The sequence below is a fragment of the Candoia aspera genome, chromosome 1, assembly GCF_035149785.1.
Source record: "Candoia aspera isolate rCanAsp1 chromosome 1, rCanAsp1.hap2, whole genome shotgun sequence".
Lineage (NCBI taxonomy): Eukaryota > Metazoa > Chordata > Lepidosauria > Squamata > Boidae > Candoia > Candoia aspera.
In genome coordinates this window covers 183,461,308-183,481,854 of record NC_086153.1, presented here as the reverse complement: position 1 = coordinate 183,481,854, position 20,547 = coordinate 183,461,308, and the positions used below count along the sequence as shown (strand labels likewise).

General features: G+C 40.7%; 1 protein-coding gene and 1 pseudogene across 1 annotated transcript in view; both read left to right on the top strand.

Moving 5' to 3' along the window:
- Positions 1-20,547, top strand: part of COL3A1 (collagen type III alpha 1 chain) — a 71,842-nt gene that overhangs the window by 7,480 nt on the left and 43,815 nt on the right. Inside the window, exons 2-3 of the mRNA XM_063318082.1 lie at positions 16,279-16,493; positions 19,690-19,737. Of these exons, the coding sequence (XP_063174152.1) occupies positions 16,279-16,493; positions 19,690-19,737 (263 nt within the window). The remainder of the gene's footprint in view (positions 1-16,278; positions 16,494-19,689; positions 19,738-20,547) is intronic.
- LOC134488736 (U2 spliceosomal RNA) lies at positions 10,690-10,813 on the top strand (annotated as a pseudogene).

Genomic DNA, 20,547 nt, shown 5'->3' with positions numbered 1-20,547 from the left:
CAATTTCTCTTCTGGAAGAATATTGCTAAGAAGAAGTTAATATTATTTCTTTAAAAATAGCTATTTTATATAACAGTACTCCCATAATATCTGTAAATACATCTGACATCTCCTGCAACCCAAGTCTAGCTTTAAAAAAAGTAAGGTCAATTATTTACATGTCATAATTCATCCCAGATCCAAAAAAAATAGCTGTGTTTAGCCCCATGTATACTGCTAACATACAATTTCCAAGTTTTGTAAACTTTGCCTGTTTCATATTAGGATGACAGTGGAAAACATGAAACAATTCTTTCAACAGTCATTTGTTAGATTTATTTTGGGTACGTGTCAACCAGCGGGCTTTTTGGCTGCATTTATTGAAACACAACAAAGGAGATGCCTTTCACATTAGCTAACAATCTGCTTCTACTTTCCAAGATTTCATGTGTAATGAGTGCTATAATATTGTTTGGGTAAGCATAACAGAAAAAGAGAGCCAGGTGGAGTAGTGGTGAAGGCACCAGGCTAGAGACCGGGAGACCGAGAGTTCTAGCCCCGCCTCAGGCACGAAGCCGGCTGGGGGACTTTGGACCAGTCCCTCTGTCTCAGCCCTGGGAAGCAGGCAAGGGCAAACCACCACTGAAATCTTGCCAAGAAAACTGCAGGGACTAGTCCAGGCAGTCACCAGGAGTCAACACTGACTCAAAGGGACAAAAAAAAAAAAAAAGGAACAGAAGGAGAGATGAAATGCAATGCTGTTTAATACTGCCTCCTTATTTTCTCCTTAGGTTTATAAAACATTATCTCCATAAATAGATAACTTCTTATCATTCTACTGGAGGACTACATGACTTTGCAAATACATTTTTCTGCCATTACATTTCAATGTTTCTTTGGTTAGTAGCTATGGTGCAAAAAGGTTCATTGCCAGGTGCATCGGGGGGGGGGGTCAAAAACATCAAGATGATGTAGCCATGACCCTACAATTGAAGCCACACCCCTTTTAAATGTGCACGTAAAAAAGCCGCCAGGCTTCAGTTACATGGTCACAGCTGTTATCTTGACTCTTTCGACCCTCCCCCATGGACGCTGTTGTGTGCTGCCCAGTGGGTCATAGTATAGAGCTGATTAAACTGTGTCTCATCAGGCTCAAATAGCATTCAACATGGAGGGAAACTTTACAGGGGAGGAAAAATCAAATACATTATCCCCAGGAAAAAAACTGATATGGTACGGTTCTAGGAGTACTGGACCACCTTATTTTTCTGAATATTTCCATAACCACTGGTTAGGGTGCTGAATGTCAAAACAAATTATTGCCATGTCACATAAAAACACAGCCCAAACTCGATAGAAGGTTGTGTTTTATATGGCTAATTTTTTTTTTAGATCTGAGTTATTAATAAATAAACCTCTCTATATCTTGTATCTCTATATTGCCAAGTTTCTGGTGATCACAATCAAGTCACTAGAAAGGTTACTAATCAGTTGAATACCAATCACCAAAACTAACAGAGAAGGCTGAACTGTTAATTTTCATGTCTTAGGAAAGATCGTTTAGAATTTGTAGTTTCTTGATTGTGGCAAGGAAACTCAAGTAACAAATCTGAATATGGTATGCTTTGGCAATACTAAAGAGGTCAGAGCAACACTTGACCCATTGGCTTGTGTAAGTAATGAAGTATCATGATATATAAAATGGGATTCAACATTGTTTCTTTGATGTCCTTGTTGTGGCATGTAGTTTAGGGTAATGGGCAAGTAGACAGTGGACAGACTAGTGCGTAGTTTTCAACAGCACTGAATGTAATGGCGAAACTCTTTAGGAAAGTGTTTGGATTACTTTCCCTGCTAGTACTGTCAGTTCTCAGAATGAGGTGGTGCTAATGTGAACAATAAAAAATGCATCTCCTCTTTCAGGGAAGCAACATAGCTTAGTGTGGCAGAATATCTGTCCACAGAAGATTCCAGGTTCAAATCCTGACATTTCCAGTTTCAGAAGAGGGAGGTTGTCTGGGATCCTAGTAAAGGTCTGCTACTTGGAGACAAAAATACTGGATTACAAGGGCAGATGGATCCACAACACTCCAACTTGGGCCACAAGCCAAGTGAAGCCATTGTGAATGGGCATATAAGCCAGGCAGCAGGGATCAGCCTTCAAGGCAGCCCTACAGTCCCTCAAAAGGATGGTGCTACTTTAATGGTTGAAAAGTGATCCTTCACTCACCCTAACATACTTTGCAAAATACCTCTTTTGAATGTTTTGCACAGCCCTAATCATAATGAACATGATAAGAATTTTGCCAAGGCCCAGGAGTGTAGTTGTGGGAAAGCTGGTTCATATAAAGTGGCCTTTTTCTGATTGGTCAGCAATGCACATTTGCATTCTAATCCTGCTTTTTGCACAGCGTTCACTTTCACCTAGCTCTCTGTTAATGGATACTGCGAATATGTGAAGATTTATGGGTCATTTTATGTGTCCAATATCAGAAAATGTCTATATCCTTCCTTTTATTTTGTAGTCATTTATCTTAGATAGCTAGATTGCTTTATTATATACCAGAATGAATTACCTGAGCTCAGTTTCTTCACTGACTCATAAGTTTGGGAATCATTGGGACCATTTATAAATTAGCCAGAATTAGTCCTGTGTCACTGATAAAATAGTACTGCAGCAGTCTGAGAGAGCAGGAATGAATTTCTTTCCTATCTGAAGATACAGAGATAGATAGATGATAGATTATATTGAATAAAGTAAAACACCTACATAAAAATCTTTTAAAACGCCACTCCATAAAAATGTGTAAATCTTCTTCTTGGCAGAGAAAAGTACCATTCCCCTACTCTTCAGATTCTTCCCATACTTTTTCCTGCTGACTGGAAAATATATCTGGCCAAACCAGACATCATCTTTCTTACTTGAGCCTTCAGATTTGAGCTTCCAGAGCCCCAAAGTAGAAAGACATAAACAGTTAAGATTATAAAGATACATCCCACATTACACCAGCAACCTTCTTCCAAACTTTCTCTCCACCGTACTTCTGAGTAAGCCCCCTCCAAATGTCTTTCCAGAGCATCCCCCATACCCCTGGAGATGTAGTGATTGCTCAGGAGGAAGAAGGAGTGTTTTCTATTCTACGGGTTGCTAGCCAGCATGGGATGCAAACCATAAAAACATGCTTGCCTGACTGCACTCAATACAATCTCATTAGTCCAGTATCTTGGTTCCAGTAATGATAGTAAGATATTCCTGGAAAATTTACAAGCAAGTATAAAAGGCAAAGCTTCCTCTTACGCTTGTTCCTAGATCTGGGATTCAGTGATGAACTACCTCTAAATATCGGTTAGGTGAATGCCATTAGATACAATGGCTGAAAGCCATTGAAGACTTATTAAATAGTTGTAGTAATAATATAATACATTAAATTTATAGAGCATCATTGATGTCCATGGTGCCTTACAGGCACCATGCCCAGGACAGATCCCTTCTTGAAGCTGTTGTTTATTATTACAACTTGCTGATAGTTATTAAAGTGCTTGTGGTACTAAATTTCATAATATTATTACCTTTTTAAGCTAATCTTACCTTTTTAAGTTAATTTAAATCATTCTTTTGTCTTTTGCAAATGAAGGAAAGGGCTCAGTTTGTTTTCTAAAGGAGCTCCATTAATACTGTAGCAATGTAGGATGTACTTGTGCATCTTGACCTCCTCCAATATTTATGTACTTTTTACTAAAAAGTTGTTCTATTTGGCAATTGCTTCTTTTATTGCTAATTGTTACAAATCTACTTCTCTGAGTTAGTGTTCTCCTAATATTTCTGTAGCTTTCCTCAGCCATAAAGTGGAGACAGATAGAAAGTAATCATTTAGCTTCATGTACAGTCAGTTGGTAATCAATCCAATTAATTTGTCACATAAATTTTCAAGCAATCAGATGCCATAGATATAAACTGAAAGGCATATGTTCCTGTCTTCTTAGCGCAGAAAGTAACCATGATTGCTGCCCTGCCATTCATAAATTCATATTTGCATGCGAGTATTGGAAAGTATTTACTTGACTCCATCAGGGTTAATTACAAGTAAAGAAGCATAGGGCTGGAGACTGGGAGTGCTGTATGCAGTCTATTTATTCCAGACAATAGAATGCATCAGAATCTCAAGTTCCCAGAGATCACAGACTGATGATTCAAGCCACTTTCACGTATTGGAAATGAATATTTATTTATTTATCTATCTAATTTATCCCTGCCCATCTCCTCCCGTCAGAGGCCTCTGGGCGGTTTACAACAAATAATTAAAACCATCAGAATAATAAAATACAATAAAAATACTATAAATAGAAATAAAAATAAAGAATAAAAATTCAAGCGATGAAACATCTAAAACAGTCCAAGTGTGGGAGGAGTGGTCTATAACAACCATCCCCATGTAGCTCTATTCCCCTCTCCACCCCAAGCGAGGCAGCAGAACCAGGTCTTCAGACTCTGCCGAAAGGTCAGGAGCGATGGGGCCAATCTCACCTCCAGGGGCAGCATGTTCCACAGGGCAGGAGCTACTGCGGAGAAGGCCCGCTTCCTGGACCCCACCAGATGAAATTCTTTTACAGACGGGGTCCGTAGCATGCCCTCTCTGCACGATCAGGTGGGACGGGTTGATGTAATGGGGAAGAGGTGGTCCCTCAGGTAACCTGGTCCCATGCCATGTAGGGCTTTAAAGGTGATAACCAACACCTTGAATTGGACCCGGAAGCAAACTGGTACCCAATGCAGCTCGCGCAGCAGTGGTGTTACATGTGCCCTTCTGGGGGCATCAAAAACAGCTTACGCAGCTGCATTCTGGACCAGCTGAAGCTTCTGGATACTTTTCAAGGGTAGCCCCATGTAGAGCGCATTGCAATAGTCTATCTGAGAGATAACAAGGGCATGAGTGACTGTTCAAAGGTCCTCCTGGTCCAGGAAGGAGCATAACTGGTGCACAGCACGTAGCTGCACAAATGCTCTCCTGGCCACGGCTGCCATCTGCTCTTTGAGCAGTAGCCATGAGTCCAGGAGGACCCCCAAGTTACACACCGGGTCTGTCTGGGGCAGTGCAACCCCATCCAGAACCAGAGATGTTAATGTCCCGGATACAGAAGAACCATTAACCCACAGCCACTCTGTCTTACCAGGGTTCAGTTGAAGCCTGTTTTTCCCCATCCAGGCCCCCACAACCCCCAGACACTCGGAGAGGGTGGTCACGGCATCACTTACTTCACCCGGGATGGAGATATACAATTGAGTATCATCAGCATACTGATGATACCTCATCCCATGGTGACGGATGATCTCGCCCAGCGGTTTCATGTAGATGTTAAAAAGGAGAGGAGAGAGTACTGATCCCTGTGGCACCCCACAAAGAAGGGGCCGCGGGGCCGATCTCTCCTCCCCTATCAACACTGACTGGGATCGGCCCTGGAGGAAGGAGGTGAACCAGCGTAAGACTACGCCACCCACCCCCGACTCCCTGAGCCACCCCAAAAGAATACAATGGTCGATGGTATTGAAAGCCGCTGAGAGATCAAGGAGAGCAAGGATGGATGCACTGCCTCCATCCCGCTCCTGCCAGAGATCATCCATAAGTGCGACCAATGCCGTTTCCGTCCCATAACTGGGCCTGAAACCTGACTGAAAGGGATCTAGATAATCTGTTTCCTCCAGGACCCTCTGGAGCTGCAAAGCCATCACTTTCTCAACCACCTTCCCCAGAAAGGGGAGGTGGGAGACTGGACAAAAATTGTCCAGAACAGTAGGGTCCAGCGATGGCTTCTTGAGGAGGGGGTGTATCAACGCCTCTTTAAAGGCCGCCAGAAACACCCCCTCTCCCAAGGATGTATTAACCATCACATGGACCCAACCACATGTGACCTCCCGGCCTGCTTTTACTAGCCAGGAGGGACACGGGTCTAGATGGCATGTGGTGGCATTTACTGTCCGTAGGATCCTGTCCACTTCCTCAGGTCCAACAGGATCAAACTGCTCCCAGATAACTGGGTAAGCCTGTTCCCCTGGTATCTCTCCAGACCACGCCTCACACCTGGAGTCCAACCTGGAGCAGATCCGAGCGATTTTGTCCTGCAGATGCTCAGCAAATTCCTCTGCTCGGCCCTGTAGGTGGGTCACCGAACCACCTTCCCCAAAAGGGATCGAGTGATTTTAAACAGGGCCGTCGGGTGGCATTCTGCAGACGCAATAAGAGCGGAGAAATATTTATGTTTCGCTGCTTTTATTGCCACAAGGTAGGCCTTAATGGTGACTTTTACCAATATAATGATCTCATGTGGGAACAGCATTGCCACAGCAGGCTGTGGTCTACTGGCTATGCTTGTTTCAACAGCAGACATGAACCATGGCTCATCCAAGTGGGCTCCTGTTCACATGGAGAGACCCCTCCCTAGGTGCACTTCAAAAGCACATTGATCAGGAGATGATCCACATTTACCCGCACATCACTCCCCCTGTGTTTATTGCAACTACTTGAAGCTGGAGTAGAAGAACTCTTACTACTTGCAGAACAGCTAAGCTTCATCAGAGTAACTGACTGGAGGAAGAAGAAATTTTCACAGATTCCTCCCACCTCAGTCCTCTAGGCCTGCCTCTCCTGGAAGGCTGCTCCAGTGGGTTTGGGGACCCTATGGAACATCATGAGAGATGATGCTGGGGAGAAGTAGAAAACAGTGGAACTTCCTCTTTTTTGGAGTTGAGTGTCCCCTGACCTGAACTTTACCCATGGAAAGTTTGAATAGTTCTGCATGCTCTCATGTTCTCAAATACCTCTTGTTGGTCCTTAGGCACCACTGTAATCACTATAAAATGTATGTTGATGCAAAGTATCCTTTGGATAAAGACCCAGGGTCGCCTTTCAGTTTCTTTCCCATAAAAGATAAATTTCTTATTATATCACTAGTCTTTCAAACTTTTTGTAAGCACTAATTATTTCATTTGCTTTTACAAGCATGAAGTTAAGCAGTTTGGGGGCTGAAAGAGTACAATTCTGTGAGCAGCCTACTAGGAAATTGGTGTCACTTGTGTTCAGTCTAAATAATAAATCAAGCGCAGAGCTGCATGGCAGAGAAACATTTTTAGATGTATGTTACTGAAAGCATCATTTGCAACTTGCATGGAACAAGCACTTCTGGCACAATTACTTGGTGAACTGTACCTAAAACAAGAAAGAATTTAATGTTACTTGTGCTTAAAATGAATCCTGAACCATGCCCCTGTTAACTAAAACATGTGACCCAAGAGCCAAGCTGATATTAAGATTGAACTGTTTTTTGCTTTCACTTTTACATTTTGATCAGCAGAAAGTGTTTCTCAGAAGAAAGAAAATTTCTTTCAGAAGTAGTAGAGACTTCTGACAGTCCAATTATTTAATTTATTGTTCTTCTTTGCCTTTGCGACCAGATCAGGAGAAGTCAGTGCTAAGTAAAGGTATTTTCTTTTTTCCTAGCAAACAAAACAAACAGATTCTGCACCAGGATTATGTAGTTCTTACGCTAACAGATGAACTATGACAAATCAGGATCAGGAGATTTCAATTGGCCATGCTGGGGGGAAAAAAAACCCCTTGCCATTACTCTCCACATGGAAGTAAATTTCACTGAAATCAACAGAATTTCCAGTTGAACATGTTTATCCAAGTGCTAGGCAGAAATCCAAGTGCCAGGATTTGCTTGCACTCTGGTATGCAGGCCACTCGGGTTAGGCCATAATGGAAAGAACGATGTACAGCTGTGGGGAAAACGCCAGGAAAAGTCTCAGAGATGTAAAGTGCTTTATTAGAGGTCTTGCAGACACCCTACAGTAACTTCTAAAAGATGGGACTTCTTCCTCAGTAAACATAGGCAGAATTTCAAAATAAACCCTGTATTGCTCCCAGGTTCTGCCCTCTACAGATTTCTCCAGGAATATGGACCATTAACCTCAGTGAACCTTACTTCTAAATTGACATGATCTAACCAGGAATATAAGAAGAGCCTTCTTGGGTCAGATCAAAGGTTGGCTGGTCCAACCTCCTGTATCGTGAAGCTGCCAAACATATCTTACAGTATCTGCAGATGCCCAGCAGGGCAAGACCTTTTCTTGGCCCCCTCCTCACTAGCATGCAATATTTATTTAATTATTTCTTTATCACATTTGTATGCCACCCAATTCCCAACAACTCTGTAGAGATACTCTGTCTCAGATTCTGGGTGTAACTTATAGGCATTAGGACTAGGAAGCTTTGGAATTCTTATCTAGGTTGCTGGCTATCATTACATTCTATGATGTGCATCATCTGGCTATCTATTCACTGTGTAAAGTATCTCATTTTGATTAGCCTACCAATTATGTTAATGAAGCTTAGGGTAATCCAAAATCAAACATTTGAAACTGGTTTTAAATAAGCATTTACTCAAACATACTTTCTCCCTGACCCTTGGTCCTCACACACAGACTATAGGAGGGTTTAAGAATATTGATTAACCTAATCAGCATCAGGCTAGGGTGTTGCAGATGGGACATTTGCCTAGTACCCTAAACTTATGTCTGTATTCTAGCAAAAATATCTGCTGAAGGTTTTGAGGTTGCTATCCCATTACTTTTTAATCAGGCTACTTAAAATATCAAGGACAAGATTTAAAATTTGAGATTTAATCATTTGAGATTTGTGCTTCATTAATTAGATTGCTCAAGTTTCTGACAAATCATGGTCCATCTTGGCACTGAGGGAAAAGGACAGAGAGATAATTAAATCAAGTCACTGGATAAAGTTAAACCCTGATTGTTCTTCCCACTCACATGATATCAGAGGTATCAGACATGATTCTATAAATCTATAAAAAGAAAACATAGGATTTGAGGGTTTGTAAAAGTCCAAGGAAGGAAGTGTAGGATGGATTAGGGAATGACTTACACAAGTACATAGGAGGCAGAGTTAACACTGAAATGTTGCAACAGATGTTTTGTCCCTTTCTGGATGCCAGGGGGCTCAGCCACCGTATCGTCCATGCCTGGGGAGTAATATCAGTCCATGCATTCTCCCAGCTCCTTTTCATATTCACTAGCCACAGCCAAACTAAGGTGGCTGGCCAGCCATAACATTTTCATTTACCAGAAAACAAAATGGTGAAGTGATTCCCTGCCATCCATTCTACCTTGTCCTGTTATGCTGTCTTAAGCTTTCCAGGAGGTTCTACCCCAAGCAAGGTACCTACTGCAACTCCAAATAAGGACAATACTGGAAGTTGTGGTTCACTTTGGAAGGACTGGTTTTTCCCATCTTTTTTTTTTTAATTAAAAGAATCTAGAAAAAAAAAATTGAAACCAGACAGCTGAGAGTCTGGTGGGTGCCAAAAGAGACACCACATTGCCTAGCCAGTTTTTATCAGTTAAGTTCAATAAAATGAGAAGAACTTCTTGCGTGTTTTTCTGACAGCAGCTGTGATTTGCTAAATTCTTTGTATGCCTCTAAGATTTCTCATTTGCCAGCTATCACTTCTACTTATCTGTTGGCAGCTCAGAAGGATGAAAATACCCGTCATGAGTAAGTTACCTACAGAAGGTTAAAGAGGCATCTATCTGTCATCTTCTTGTGATAATACTTACTTCTTCATGTCTCATTCTAAGTCCCTATGAGCAAAATGTTTCCAGGTTCCTGCACTCAGCACTTACCTAATTGCCCCAAATTGAAGCTACTCTGTATTTTGGCTCAGCAACTCAGTGAGTTCATTTTGAGAGTATGCATTGCTGTTTTGAATCTTAATATGGAACAAATGCATTAGCTTTACTTGTAAACATTGTCATAATAACTAATATAGAACTCATGCTGCAAACTCTGGAGACACATATATTTTAAACTTGTCATTTTGATTGGTACATTAAAAAGTCCACCATTAATAATACAAACATAAACCTCTTCCAAGATTCAGTGGCAATTGACATAAATTCATGGGCAAATTTGGGGTAGTTTCCAGATATCTCAAAAGTGTAGATCCACTGTCCACACAATTCTGCTAATTTACAAGTCCTCCTCCCTCATGTATATAAAATAATATTTTGGTGCTAGCAAAAGAAAATAAACTTACTTATTTACTTACTTACTTATTAAGCTTCTATGCCACTCAGTTCAAATGGTTCTGAGTATAACAAGCAACAAAAACATTAGCATGAAATCATAATAATCAAAACAACAGCCCCTTCTAATTGTTCCAGCACCCCCTAATCTTTAATGTCCACAAATGCTTTCCTATAAAGCTGTAGCTTCTTGACTTCTTGGAAACCAAGAAAAAGGGGATGGTTCAGATATCAGTGGACAAGCTATTCCACAAAAGGACGTCACTGAGAAGGCTTAACTACAGGGTCTCTGTGGATGGCATTTCCTGGGGGACGAACTTGGGGGAGGAACATGTCTTATTTCCCACACCTCACCAGACAGACAGGTTCAACCAGAGAAGACTTCCTGAAGATCTCCAGGCCTTGAGCCATGTAGGGCTTCAGAGGTAGCTACCAGAACCTTGAACTGCACCCAGAATCAGCCTTCCTACTCTACCTACACAGAGAAGTATTTGATGAGACAGCATATTTTTCCTCCAGCAGTTTCCTAAATCACTTCCATTTTCCCTCCCAAGAGAAAGATCATTGAAGGAGACCCTAGTGGTTAATATACTACCTTCCTAGGCATTTGGTACAGTTCTGGCCTTTTGGTTAAGATCAAGTGTAGTATCTGTTCTTATCAGTTTCATGTCTGATAAATCCGTTATCTGCCTGCTCCTTCCTGGCTTGCTGATATTACAGCTGCTGCTACTCATTTCTTAAATGGTCTTGTACAAGCCCAGCAGCTGGTACTCTAGCTTCCAAACAGATGTAAGCAAATCTAAGTGTAATTGTAGTACCTTAAATGGAAATCCCATCACAGGTATGGGACCTGTGAGCCTGCTTTGGCTACTCCCAGGAACCCCCTTTTGATGAGAAACTTCCAGACTCTTATTTCCATCTTAGGGTTCTTAATCTTTAAACTAGACTGGACTGGGTAACCCTTCAGATACAGGAATGCAAAGCAGGATGTGTGATTTCTCTGCATGAAATTGTCCGATGGACTTTGATCCAATCACTTCCCTCTAGCTTAACCCATTTCACAATGGGGGAAATGAACTAACCAGGCATCCCTAACTTGATGTCCTATGAGAAGGACCACATCAAGCCTTGATATTTAACAACAACATCATAACAAAAAATAATAATTGCTTTTTCTGTCTTCTTCTTGTTTCTTAGGAACTTTGCATAGTTTCATTAATGAACAAAATAAAATGCAATGTGTCGAAAACAAACATGGTTTTGTCACACTGTAAAGTTCCTTTAGTGGCATACACAAAACTGCTGGCACTACATCAAAAATCACTTACCATGCAGGAAAGCATACTTCACTTCTGATTTCCTTTGTCTGAGTTCAAGAAGAGCAAGTCTTCCCTGGAGAAAACGATCATTAAATTCTGAAAACGTAGGAAATGCAATTTTAACACGCTACGTAAATTTTCTGATACTAAAAATACAAACAAAAAAACCCACCCTCTTTATGTTTTGTGAAATGTCTTCCAGATGTTCAATAACGTATAATTTATTTACACAAATGCTGGCAAGCAATTCCCATCATTATTTAAAAAGAAAATTATATACAACTTGGGTGATACACTGTGTGCCAGGAATAATGCTAATGTCAGCACAAAACAAGACCATTCATCCATGATTTCTCAGAAATTGCCAAGTTTGAGCGCACAAAGACCCTGTTCCTGCCCCTAAACTGGAAGTTATTACCCTAAGATAAATCAATATAAATATTCCAAACTCTGTATTGGTCTGTGGACAAAGGTTTTTGATTTTGTTTTGCTGATATTTATACTTCCCTCCAGAGGTGATTGGTACAAACTGTGATGATGCAAAAATGACAAAATGTGTCATTTGTCATCATGACATCACAATGCAGGCTTTGCCCCTTAAGTATTTTTGTAGAACATGGTGACACAAGTATGAAAGTCATGGAGTTTCACAAAGAAGATACACATGTTATCATCTGCTCCCCCACTCTCCCTATCCAAATGCCTGGGCTGTCCTTTTCCTTACACTGTGCAATAATGAAGGTTGATAAATCAAGTCTGCAGGATGACTCATTGACCAGTCAGGCTCCTGATTCCATCATCTGGTCCTCCTGGGAATTACTAAATTAGGCTCAATTGAAAGCTTAGATGGCCATCCAGATCTTGCTGAACTACAACTTCTAGAAGCCCGCCAACATGGTTACTGAGAAGGGATTTGTACTTCAGCAACATTTGCAAGGAAAAAGTTTTTCATCTCTCATGAGATTTCTGGTCTCCAAAGCCATTTCTCACAGAATTCATCAGCCCGTGATTTAATCCTTCTTCCCATTGGTACACAATAAAGTAGCTGTTAAATATAAAATGGTTTCCAGTTATCTGAATACACTTTGAAGCTGCTACCCCCTTTTTAAAACAAAACAGAATACAAAATAAGCCATTCTTTAATCGTAATGTTCTTGTTTCATCCTTGCAGCCACAAGTCTGGAAACAGGAAACTCAGACTAGAGAACTTGATTCCCTGTTATTGTAAAAAGACTGTTAGCTTAGTTGTTTCCTGTAAAGAACTGTTGATATGCAATAGACAGGCCATTATGTTACCATGAGCTGACATAAAGATGTATATTTTAACCTAGCAGGGGTTTCTTCAGTTGGCAAATTAACCTAGATGGAAGAGTCTCCTGGAAAAAAGTACTCAATATTTTAGTTCTGCCAAAAGTTTCAAAGATTTGTAGGGCAGCACTTCCAGCTTAGTTCTTAACTAATTTAACAGTACCCAGCATGGCTGAAAGTCATTACAACCAGATGTTTCTATAATGTTGCTCTCTAGCTAGTCAACAGTGCCATCCCCTGGGCAGTAAGAGAATGACATGAAACATTATTGGGTTCCTTTCTTTCATCACCAGCAATTTTTATTTCAAGTTTGTTTAGCTGACAGAAATAAATAGATTCTCTAAGTCTGAAGGTGTTGCTCTTCCAACAGTTTCTTACTGCAACATTCCTAGAGCTTCTATATCAGAGCTCTGAAAAAGTCTAGATGCCCACTAGGGTTAGAGTTTTATGTATCCTACTGCTGCCATCTAATTGTTGTCTGGATTTTTTGTAGGCCAGGCCTGGTAGTCCTAAAATTACTTTTCTCCTTACCATCAGTGCAGAGAATGGGCAGTATTTGTATGATCAAGGAACATAATTTGTTTGGGAAGATGAGGTCATGGTATCATCTCACATGGGTGGACATAGCTTGCTTTTTTTCTGAGAGAAGGGCAGGTGTCATTTTTTGTGAGTTGTCTGCTTTAGAGCTTATGCTTGTCTTCCTTTGCTTTTCACTTCAAAGTGTCAGGAAATTGTGCCACCAGCTTTCAGTAATCATGGTCATAGGAGTTGGTGAAGGTCATGAAAAGGGAACGCAAGGGTCTACAGGTTGCCCATCCCGTCTTTAGGGCTTTCATATCCTTTTGACAAATAAGGAGTGTAACTTTCATAATATTCACAAACCGAAAACCATAATCAAACATTATATTGCCTTCCGTTCTCTTCACTGCTGTATTTTTTTCCCCTGCCCTTAATCTGAGAGCTATCTTGGGAGTCCTTTCAGAAGCTGAAATATTCAATCTTTTTTTTTCCTAGAATGATATTTAAAAAGTAATATTATTGAGTTATTTCCATTTACTGAGTGGAAACCACTAGATTTCACTAACAAACAAATGTATTTTCAGTTTTTGCGAGTAATTATAATAGGACACAAATGGGATTTATGCTGCTTATTCCAAGCCTATTTTTAATTAAGGATTTAGGAAGCATTAGTTATTTCCATGCCCCTTTTAACTGAGCAAGATGACCCTGTTTATATATCTAGTGAGTTCCAGTGACTTCTGTTAAAGACCCCCCTCATAGCTTAGCTTAGCTTTGCTTTTCTTCTCTCTTCTATTAGCCTCCCTTTTTTCTCTCATTCCCTTTTATAGATGGGAAATGGAAGTTATGAAAGACTAATATTTTTAGTCGGTTCCTGACTGAGCTGAGGTGTTCAGGTTCAAGATTCTCTCTGCTGGATCACTTGGACTGTAGTAAAATTCCATCATAAATTTCTAAGTGTGCCCTTGCTGGTCACAGAGAATGTAATCAATCTGCTATTCTTATTTTAAATGTCATAAAATTGTTTGGAATAAGTTAAATATAAATCTTGGACCTTATTTGTTAAGAGTATGAAAATATATAGACCATAAATCATAAACACTGGGTACAAGTAGTAATTAAAACTTAATCTAAGAAGATGTATTTTATAGTCCTTTCAGTCTTCAGTGAACTTCTACATTCCCATTCCTATTTCAGTGCTAACACATTTTATTACCTCATTTTTTATGTGTGTCCTCTTTTATTCTGTCCCTCTTACTCTTTTATTCTGAAATAATAAAAATTAAACAGGGGCTATCTCAGCATTTTTAACAGTGTGGAAATGACTGAAGTGGTGTGTGTCAAAATGGTTGAGCTGAAAGGCTCTAGCCTTTCCTGAAGTTTCACACACCAGATTAGTGCACCATTTCAGTGTAAGAGTTAATATTAAAGTGATAATGTTAAAATTCATGTATATATGCATGTGGACCAGGATTCATAGCCTTGCCCAGGCTCCCTTTGATCGTCCCAGCTGTGTGGCAGCTTTGTTACCTGATCATTTCCAGCAGTTAAGAGCAGGCAAGGCTTGTGTTGAAGCAACCACTGCAGTCCACATCTGACATGGCTATCACAAACTGATGAATTTCCCTTTAGGTCCCTTCTTGAGGAAAGTTCATCTGTGAGGACAAGCCTTTTCAGATGGGCTTCACTCTTTTGGAAGAATTTCCCTACCCCCAAGAATAGACTAGCTCCCCCCTTATTAACATTCACAAAAGCCATTAAGACCTGGCTATTCCAAAGGTCTTTTGGTGGGGGCGAGGAGTCAGAATTGCTGAGAAGAGGGAGGCCCCCTGTAATACTATGCTTCTTGGCCACGGATTACTTCTCTGGTGTGAAGGGCATTGTAACTACAATTTGGACAAGGTTTTGTAGGCCACTTAGGAGTCATCAGGGATTAGAGCAGCATACCTAGTAAACAAATACATAAATAAGTCAGAAAAGCCACTCTTCAGTTTACCTAGGAAGACTGCTTTTGATGCAGTCTGGCTCCAAGACCACAGCATGACTGCATTTATAGTATGCTTCAAAAGCACAGATCATACTATATTTTCTCCATCGTACATAAAGATTGATCGAGTGAGCATAATAAGATGGGCAATATTCTACAGTGCAGAAATAACAATCATAATAATAGCCCTGGAACCCAAATGCCCAGATTTTCTTCAAAGGATGCACAGAATAGGATGTTCTGTTTTTTGCAGAAGAATAAATGCCATCAGCTTTGGTTTTCCTAAGTGTATTTGTATGGGGAATAGATTTCATTTATACTCACTCGCTCTGAACATGTGAAAGAGCCAGTGAGTGCACTGGGCTAGTTCCGTGATGGTGAGGTGTGGTCGTGCTCCCTGGCTCTCAGCCACCAAAGGTGACACTGTCCCTCCTCCCGCCCTTGGCAAGGGATTCTTGACTGACCACGGTTCCTGGCCCCATTGAGCCGAGTGGTATGTGTGTCACTCATGATGGCCCAGTGAGAAGAGCAAGTCTCGCTCTAGACAAACCTGTGTCTTCTCTAGGAGGGTGTTTACTGCTAGGGAGCCTGGCTGGCTTGCATTGCAAATGACTAATAAAGTCTCCTTGGAATCAGGCTGAATTCCTGGTGACTTCACACATGTTCATGTAGTTTTCTTGGCAATGCCGTAGATAGGATTTGCCTTTGCCTACTTCCAGCCTGGTTTCTTTTATATTCCCCAGTCTATCCCACAGCCCTGGCATTCCCTGGTGGTCTACCTTCCAAGTACTAACTATGGGCCTGTTTTTCTTCCAAGCCCAGGGTCAGCCAGGAGCTGCCACCAGCTGAGCATTATAAACTACAGTGCATTTAATTTTATTCTCAGGGACTGACATGTAAAACACATTATAAGCAGAGTATTTAGCAATGTCATAAGTACCATTTGCTTAAGTTGTATTGATACTTGCTGATTTTTATAGTTTGATCAATGTGGTGGACACCAAGTAGTTAATATTTCCTCTTTCTTTCTTTCTTTCTTTCTTTCTTTCTCTCCTCTCCTACCCAAGTTTTTCCACCTGTCTTAGGAGAATGTAGCCACCTTGGCCAAATGTACGCTGACCGAGATGTGTGGAAACCAGAACCATGCCAAATTTGTGTGTGCGACTCAGGATCTGTTCTTTGTGATGATATCATCTGTGAAGATCAGGAGTTACCATGTGTGAATCCAGAGATTCCATTTGGGGAATGTTGCGCTGTTTGTCCAGCTCCAACATCAACACCTGTAAGTTCCACATTTAGATTTACTGTATTTTCATGCAGTTCCAGATCAACATCAATTCTGCTTCAGTGCTTAGATGTAAAATGGTTCCATCCTCTCAATTTCAAAGGGATCTGCTCAGCTTAGAGACAAATCTTTGGGGCTTGAGCAAGATCTTGCTGAGGCAGAGCACTATTGTTCTTGACCCTACTTGCCCAAATACTTTGGTGCTATTTTTGAAAGATTTGGACACTGATTTAAAGCATGAGTTATTAACATGGGAAAGGGCTAAACAATCTGAGATGGAGGAGAACATAATCTCCAGGGTAAAGCTGATACTTTCTTTTCCATAGGTCTACATTCTATTGGGCATTATCTATTGGGGAACAAATGTTGCCAATAGAAAAAGCCACAGCAAAAAGAGTTGCTCCCCCCCCCCCACTTTCTGCTACTCTTTTCTCTCTCTTTCTCTCTTCCATCTTTTCTCTCCCCACCCCAACATCCCTATCCATATCTCTGTATCTCTTCCAGCCCAGCAAGTTGCCAAGGGAGGGGCACACTGATTTTGCCAGAAGTCTGAACTGCTGGGAAACTTTTCAAATTAGGCCAACATCTGTACACAATCAGTCTGAGGGCTGCAGGTTGCCCATCCCTGCTCTAAACCACTCCTTACACTCCAGCAGACCAATTCATGGAGGTCCTGGAAGGTCCATATCCTTCCTTTTTGCATATAATGGAGACCTCTGTCCTTCCTGGGGTGATAGAATAGAATGCGAAGTGCCAAAAAATCCTGCAGAAAGTTGTTTTTGCAATCCTTTCCAACCAGGCATCAACGAGGAAGTCTCACAGCAATCTCCCAAGAATTGCTCTTCCCACTAGAAATGGAAAGATGCTGCTAATGGTTGAACATTTCAAAATTGGCCTGGACTTGTTATTCAGTTGAATGCCTGGCAAGTATCATTAGCATTTGCTCCAGCCAAAAGACACAGATCCAAAGAACACTAAAGTCAGTCCCAAGGGAAGGCCCAGTTTGTCCAAAAGTGATTTGCCAAGAGCAAAATTCAGCTGGAACTCTCCCATAGTGCCTGGATGGTTGGAAAGAAGTTCACACTGAGCGCTTGGTTTCTGCTAGTTAAACATGTTCAAAATGTTTGAATCAGATCTGAGTCAAGATGGAAACTTTTGTAAAATGGAGTATCTCTGTCCATTTTAGGATTACATGCATACTTTTAATCCCAAATAGAAATCATTTCTTAAGCACTAGTCTCTTTCTTTTATATACAAAGATGTTCCACTGTTTTTGAAAGTATTGTGTTAATTTTATACTGCTAACAAAACTGTGTCTGGGATCACATATATGGGAGTAAGCTTCACTGAATGCAATATATCTTCTCAGTAAACGTATAAAGGATTGGACTATATAGGATTCCCCAACCTGTCCATTGTCCAAGTGAGTAGATTTCAATTCCCAGAATTCGCAGCAAAGGCTACACTGAACAGGGAATGTAGGAATGAAAGGCCATCACATCTGACAGCACCCAGGCTGAAGGAAGCCAATATTCTTCAGAAGAAATATGGATTAGATTAAAATTGCTAGTTCCTATTGAAATTGACATAATACAGTTGTTTGTCATTCTTTGGATTTGTTCATTAATTTTTCATACTAAAATGCCCTGAAAGAAGGGTAATATTTTTATAAAAATGCAGATTCACCATATAATCCATCTTTTACTTGATACGCCCTTTTTGACTGCAAATAATGGAAAGTCCACATGTGAGGAAGGCCTTTACAAAATTCCTCAATAGGCCTGTCAGTGGATGGAGGAAAAGCTCCAAAGGAGATGCAAACAGCTGAGGTCATTTATCTTTCCAACAGTGCCTATGAGAAAGCATCACATCAGGACAATGGAAGACATTAAAATTTCAGCTGCCCATCTGCTCATTGAGGGTAGCCTCCTGCAGGGAGTCTTCTGGAGTTCTGGCATCTGCCTAGAGATCCATAGCAGGGCTGGCCATTGCGGTCTTGCTACAGATGAAGGGCGTCAAAGTACTTGGCTATTTAAATAGAAATATTGAGTAGAAAGGGCGGAAAAAAGGAAAAGATGACAGGAGGCAGAGAGAAGAGAGCAGTGTGTGCAGTCTGGCCCTTAATCTCCTGGATTCCCACTCACCCTAATCTCCAGACATTCAGCCAGTGGTCTGGAATGGAGATTTACTCACAGTTGCTTGGACTTGAGTATAGCTCAAATCACACAATCTATGACCTTCAAAAATCAGGGTCCTGAATCATATGCAAAGTTATAATTGTCCTCATACAAATACATTCAAGTGTAAATTACCTTCAGACTTCCAGCTATGTGGTGCTGGGGAAAGAACAGACTGGGACTATGTGTACAGCCTCATGCTCTCTCCTCTCTTCCCCCCACATATGATTCTGATTGTGATGAGGAAGATAAAATAAGACCTTAGATATTTCCAAGTTGATTAGGTATGGGAAAAAACCTCAGGATTCCTCAGGTAACAACTACACCACAATCTGCTCTCCCAGTGGTTGTGTGTGAGGGAATAGGTGCCTCTTGTTCTACAGACCAGATGCTCATTCAAAATATTACAAGTTATTCTTGAACTTCTGGAAAAAGATATTCCATACTCATGGATTATATTGGAGTTGAAACAATATACTTCACCCAGAATGTTATCATTCTCAGTGCCCAAAGTACTTGGCTATTTAAATAGAAATAATGAGGAGAAAGGGAGGAGAAAGGGAAAAGATGACAGGAGGGAGAGTCAGCACAAAGAGGGAAAATATGATAACCTTCAGTGCTGGTTCATTATATTCCTAGGACTAAATGTACATACTTTAATTACATAATAACATTAATGTAATGTAATGTAATATATTAGTAGCTGGCACCAGCTATTGAGTTTGTGGCTATGGATGAAACCTATGGCCTTCCCTATGTGGGTGTACTCCAACTCCCATCAGCCCCATCCACCATGGCCAACTGAATAGGCATGATGGGAGGTGCAGCCCAGTTCCATCTGGAGGGTGCAGGTTATCGTTGAGGGCATATCCCTCAACGATATACCAATATATCCATATCATTTCACTCACTTGTTTGCATCTTTTGTTTTATTTGAGATTCTGCTTGATTGTTTCACTGTGCATTTGTGTTGTAGTTACTGCTCAGTCTGACATTGTTTTCTTTTTTCCTTCTAGCCGGATAAAACTCGAGTCCAGGGCCCCCAAGGTCCCAGGGGAGAACCCGTAAGTTCAATTAATAAACAAAAATAAATCCTTCTCTCTTATCTGTTTTAAGCAATCCACAAACAAGACCCACAGGTATACTTATTCCTGATACCAACCTCCTATTAAAGTCAGCATCTGTCACAGATCATTTAACTGTTGGGACTAAGTCCTTCTCCCTAAAAATTCTTACGGATTTCAGAAGAGAAGCCTACACAGCTATGGATGGGGCAGCTGCAGATGGAAGACCATTTTGTCCCATCATCACTGTCTTTTGTGAGAGGTGGGGGGAGGCAACCTATGAGCCATGGACCACATGTTTCTTCCCCATTGAAATCAGCAGCAAAATATGTTTTACTTTGTTACAATTCCCATCCATCCACACATTTTTTTTTCAATTTAAATAACTTGGACCCAATCCAAGGGGAAAAAAGGATAAAATTGGCTGAACACTTTTGGTCCTTACAGCTATTAAAAACTGAAAAAAAATGAGAGTGTGGCTTCTAGCCAAAAAACAGCCACATGTTCCTTTGCTCAGGTACAGTGAACATTGAAATGTTTGAAAACACAGTAAGAATGGATAGCTCAGTCTACCCTGTTTATGCAAAAAACAGTCATAACATTTCATTAAAAACATACATTCATTTTTAAGGATTTTTTTTCTTTCCACAAAATGCATGATTTAGTATGTGCTTTAATCCAACATGCTCATTTTTCTGTGCATTTTGTTCAAATATTGATCCTTGTTTGCATTTTAACTATACAAAGGAGGCTGAGTTTTATTTGCCCACTTACCAGTTTACTGTGAAGATCATAACTGGGATTTTTCCA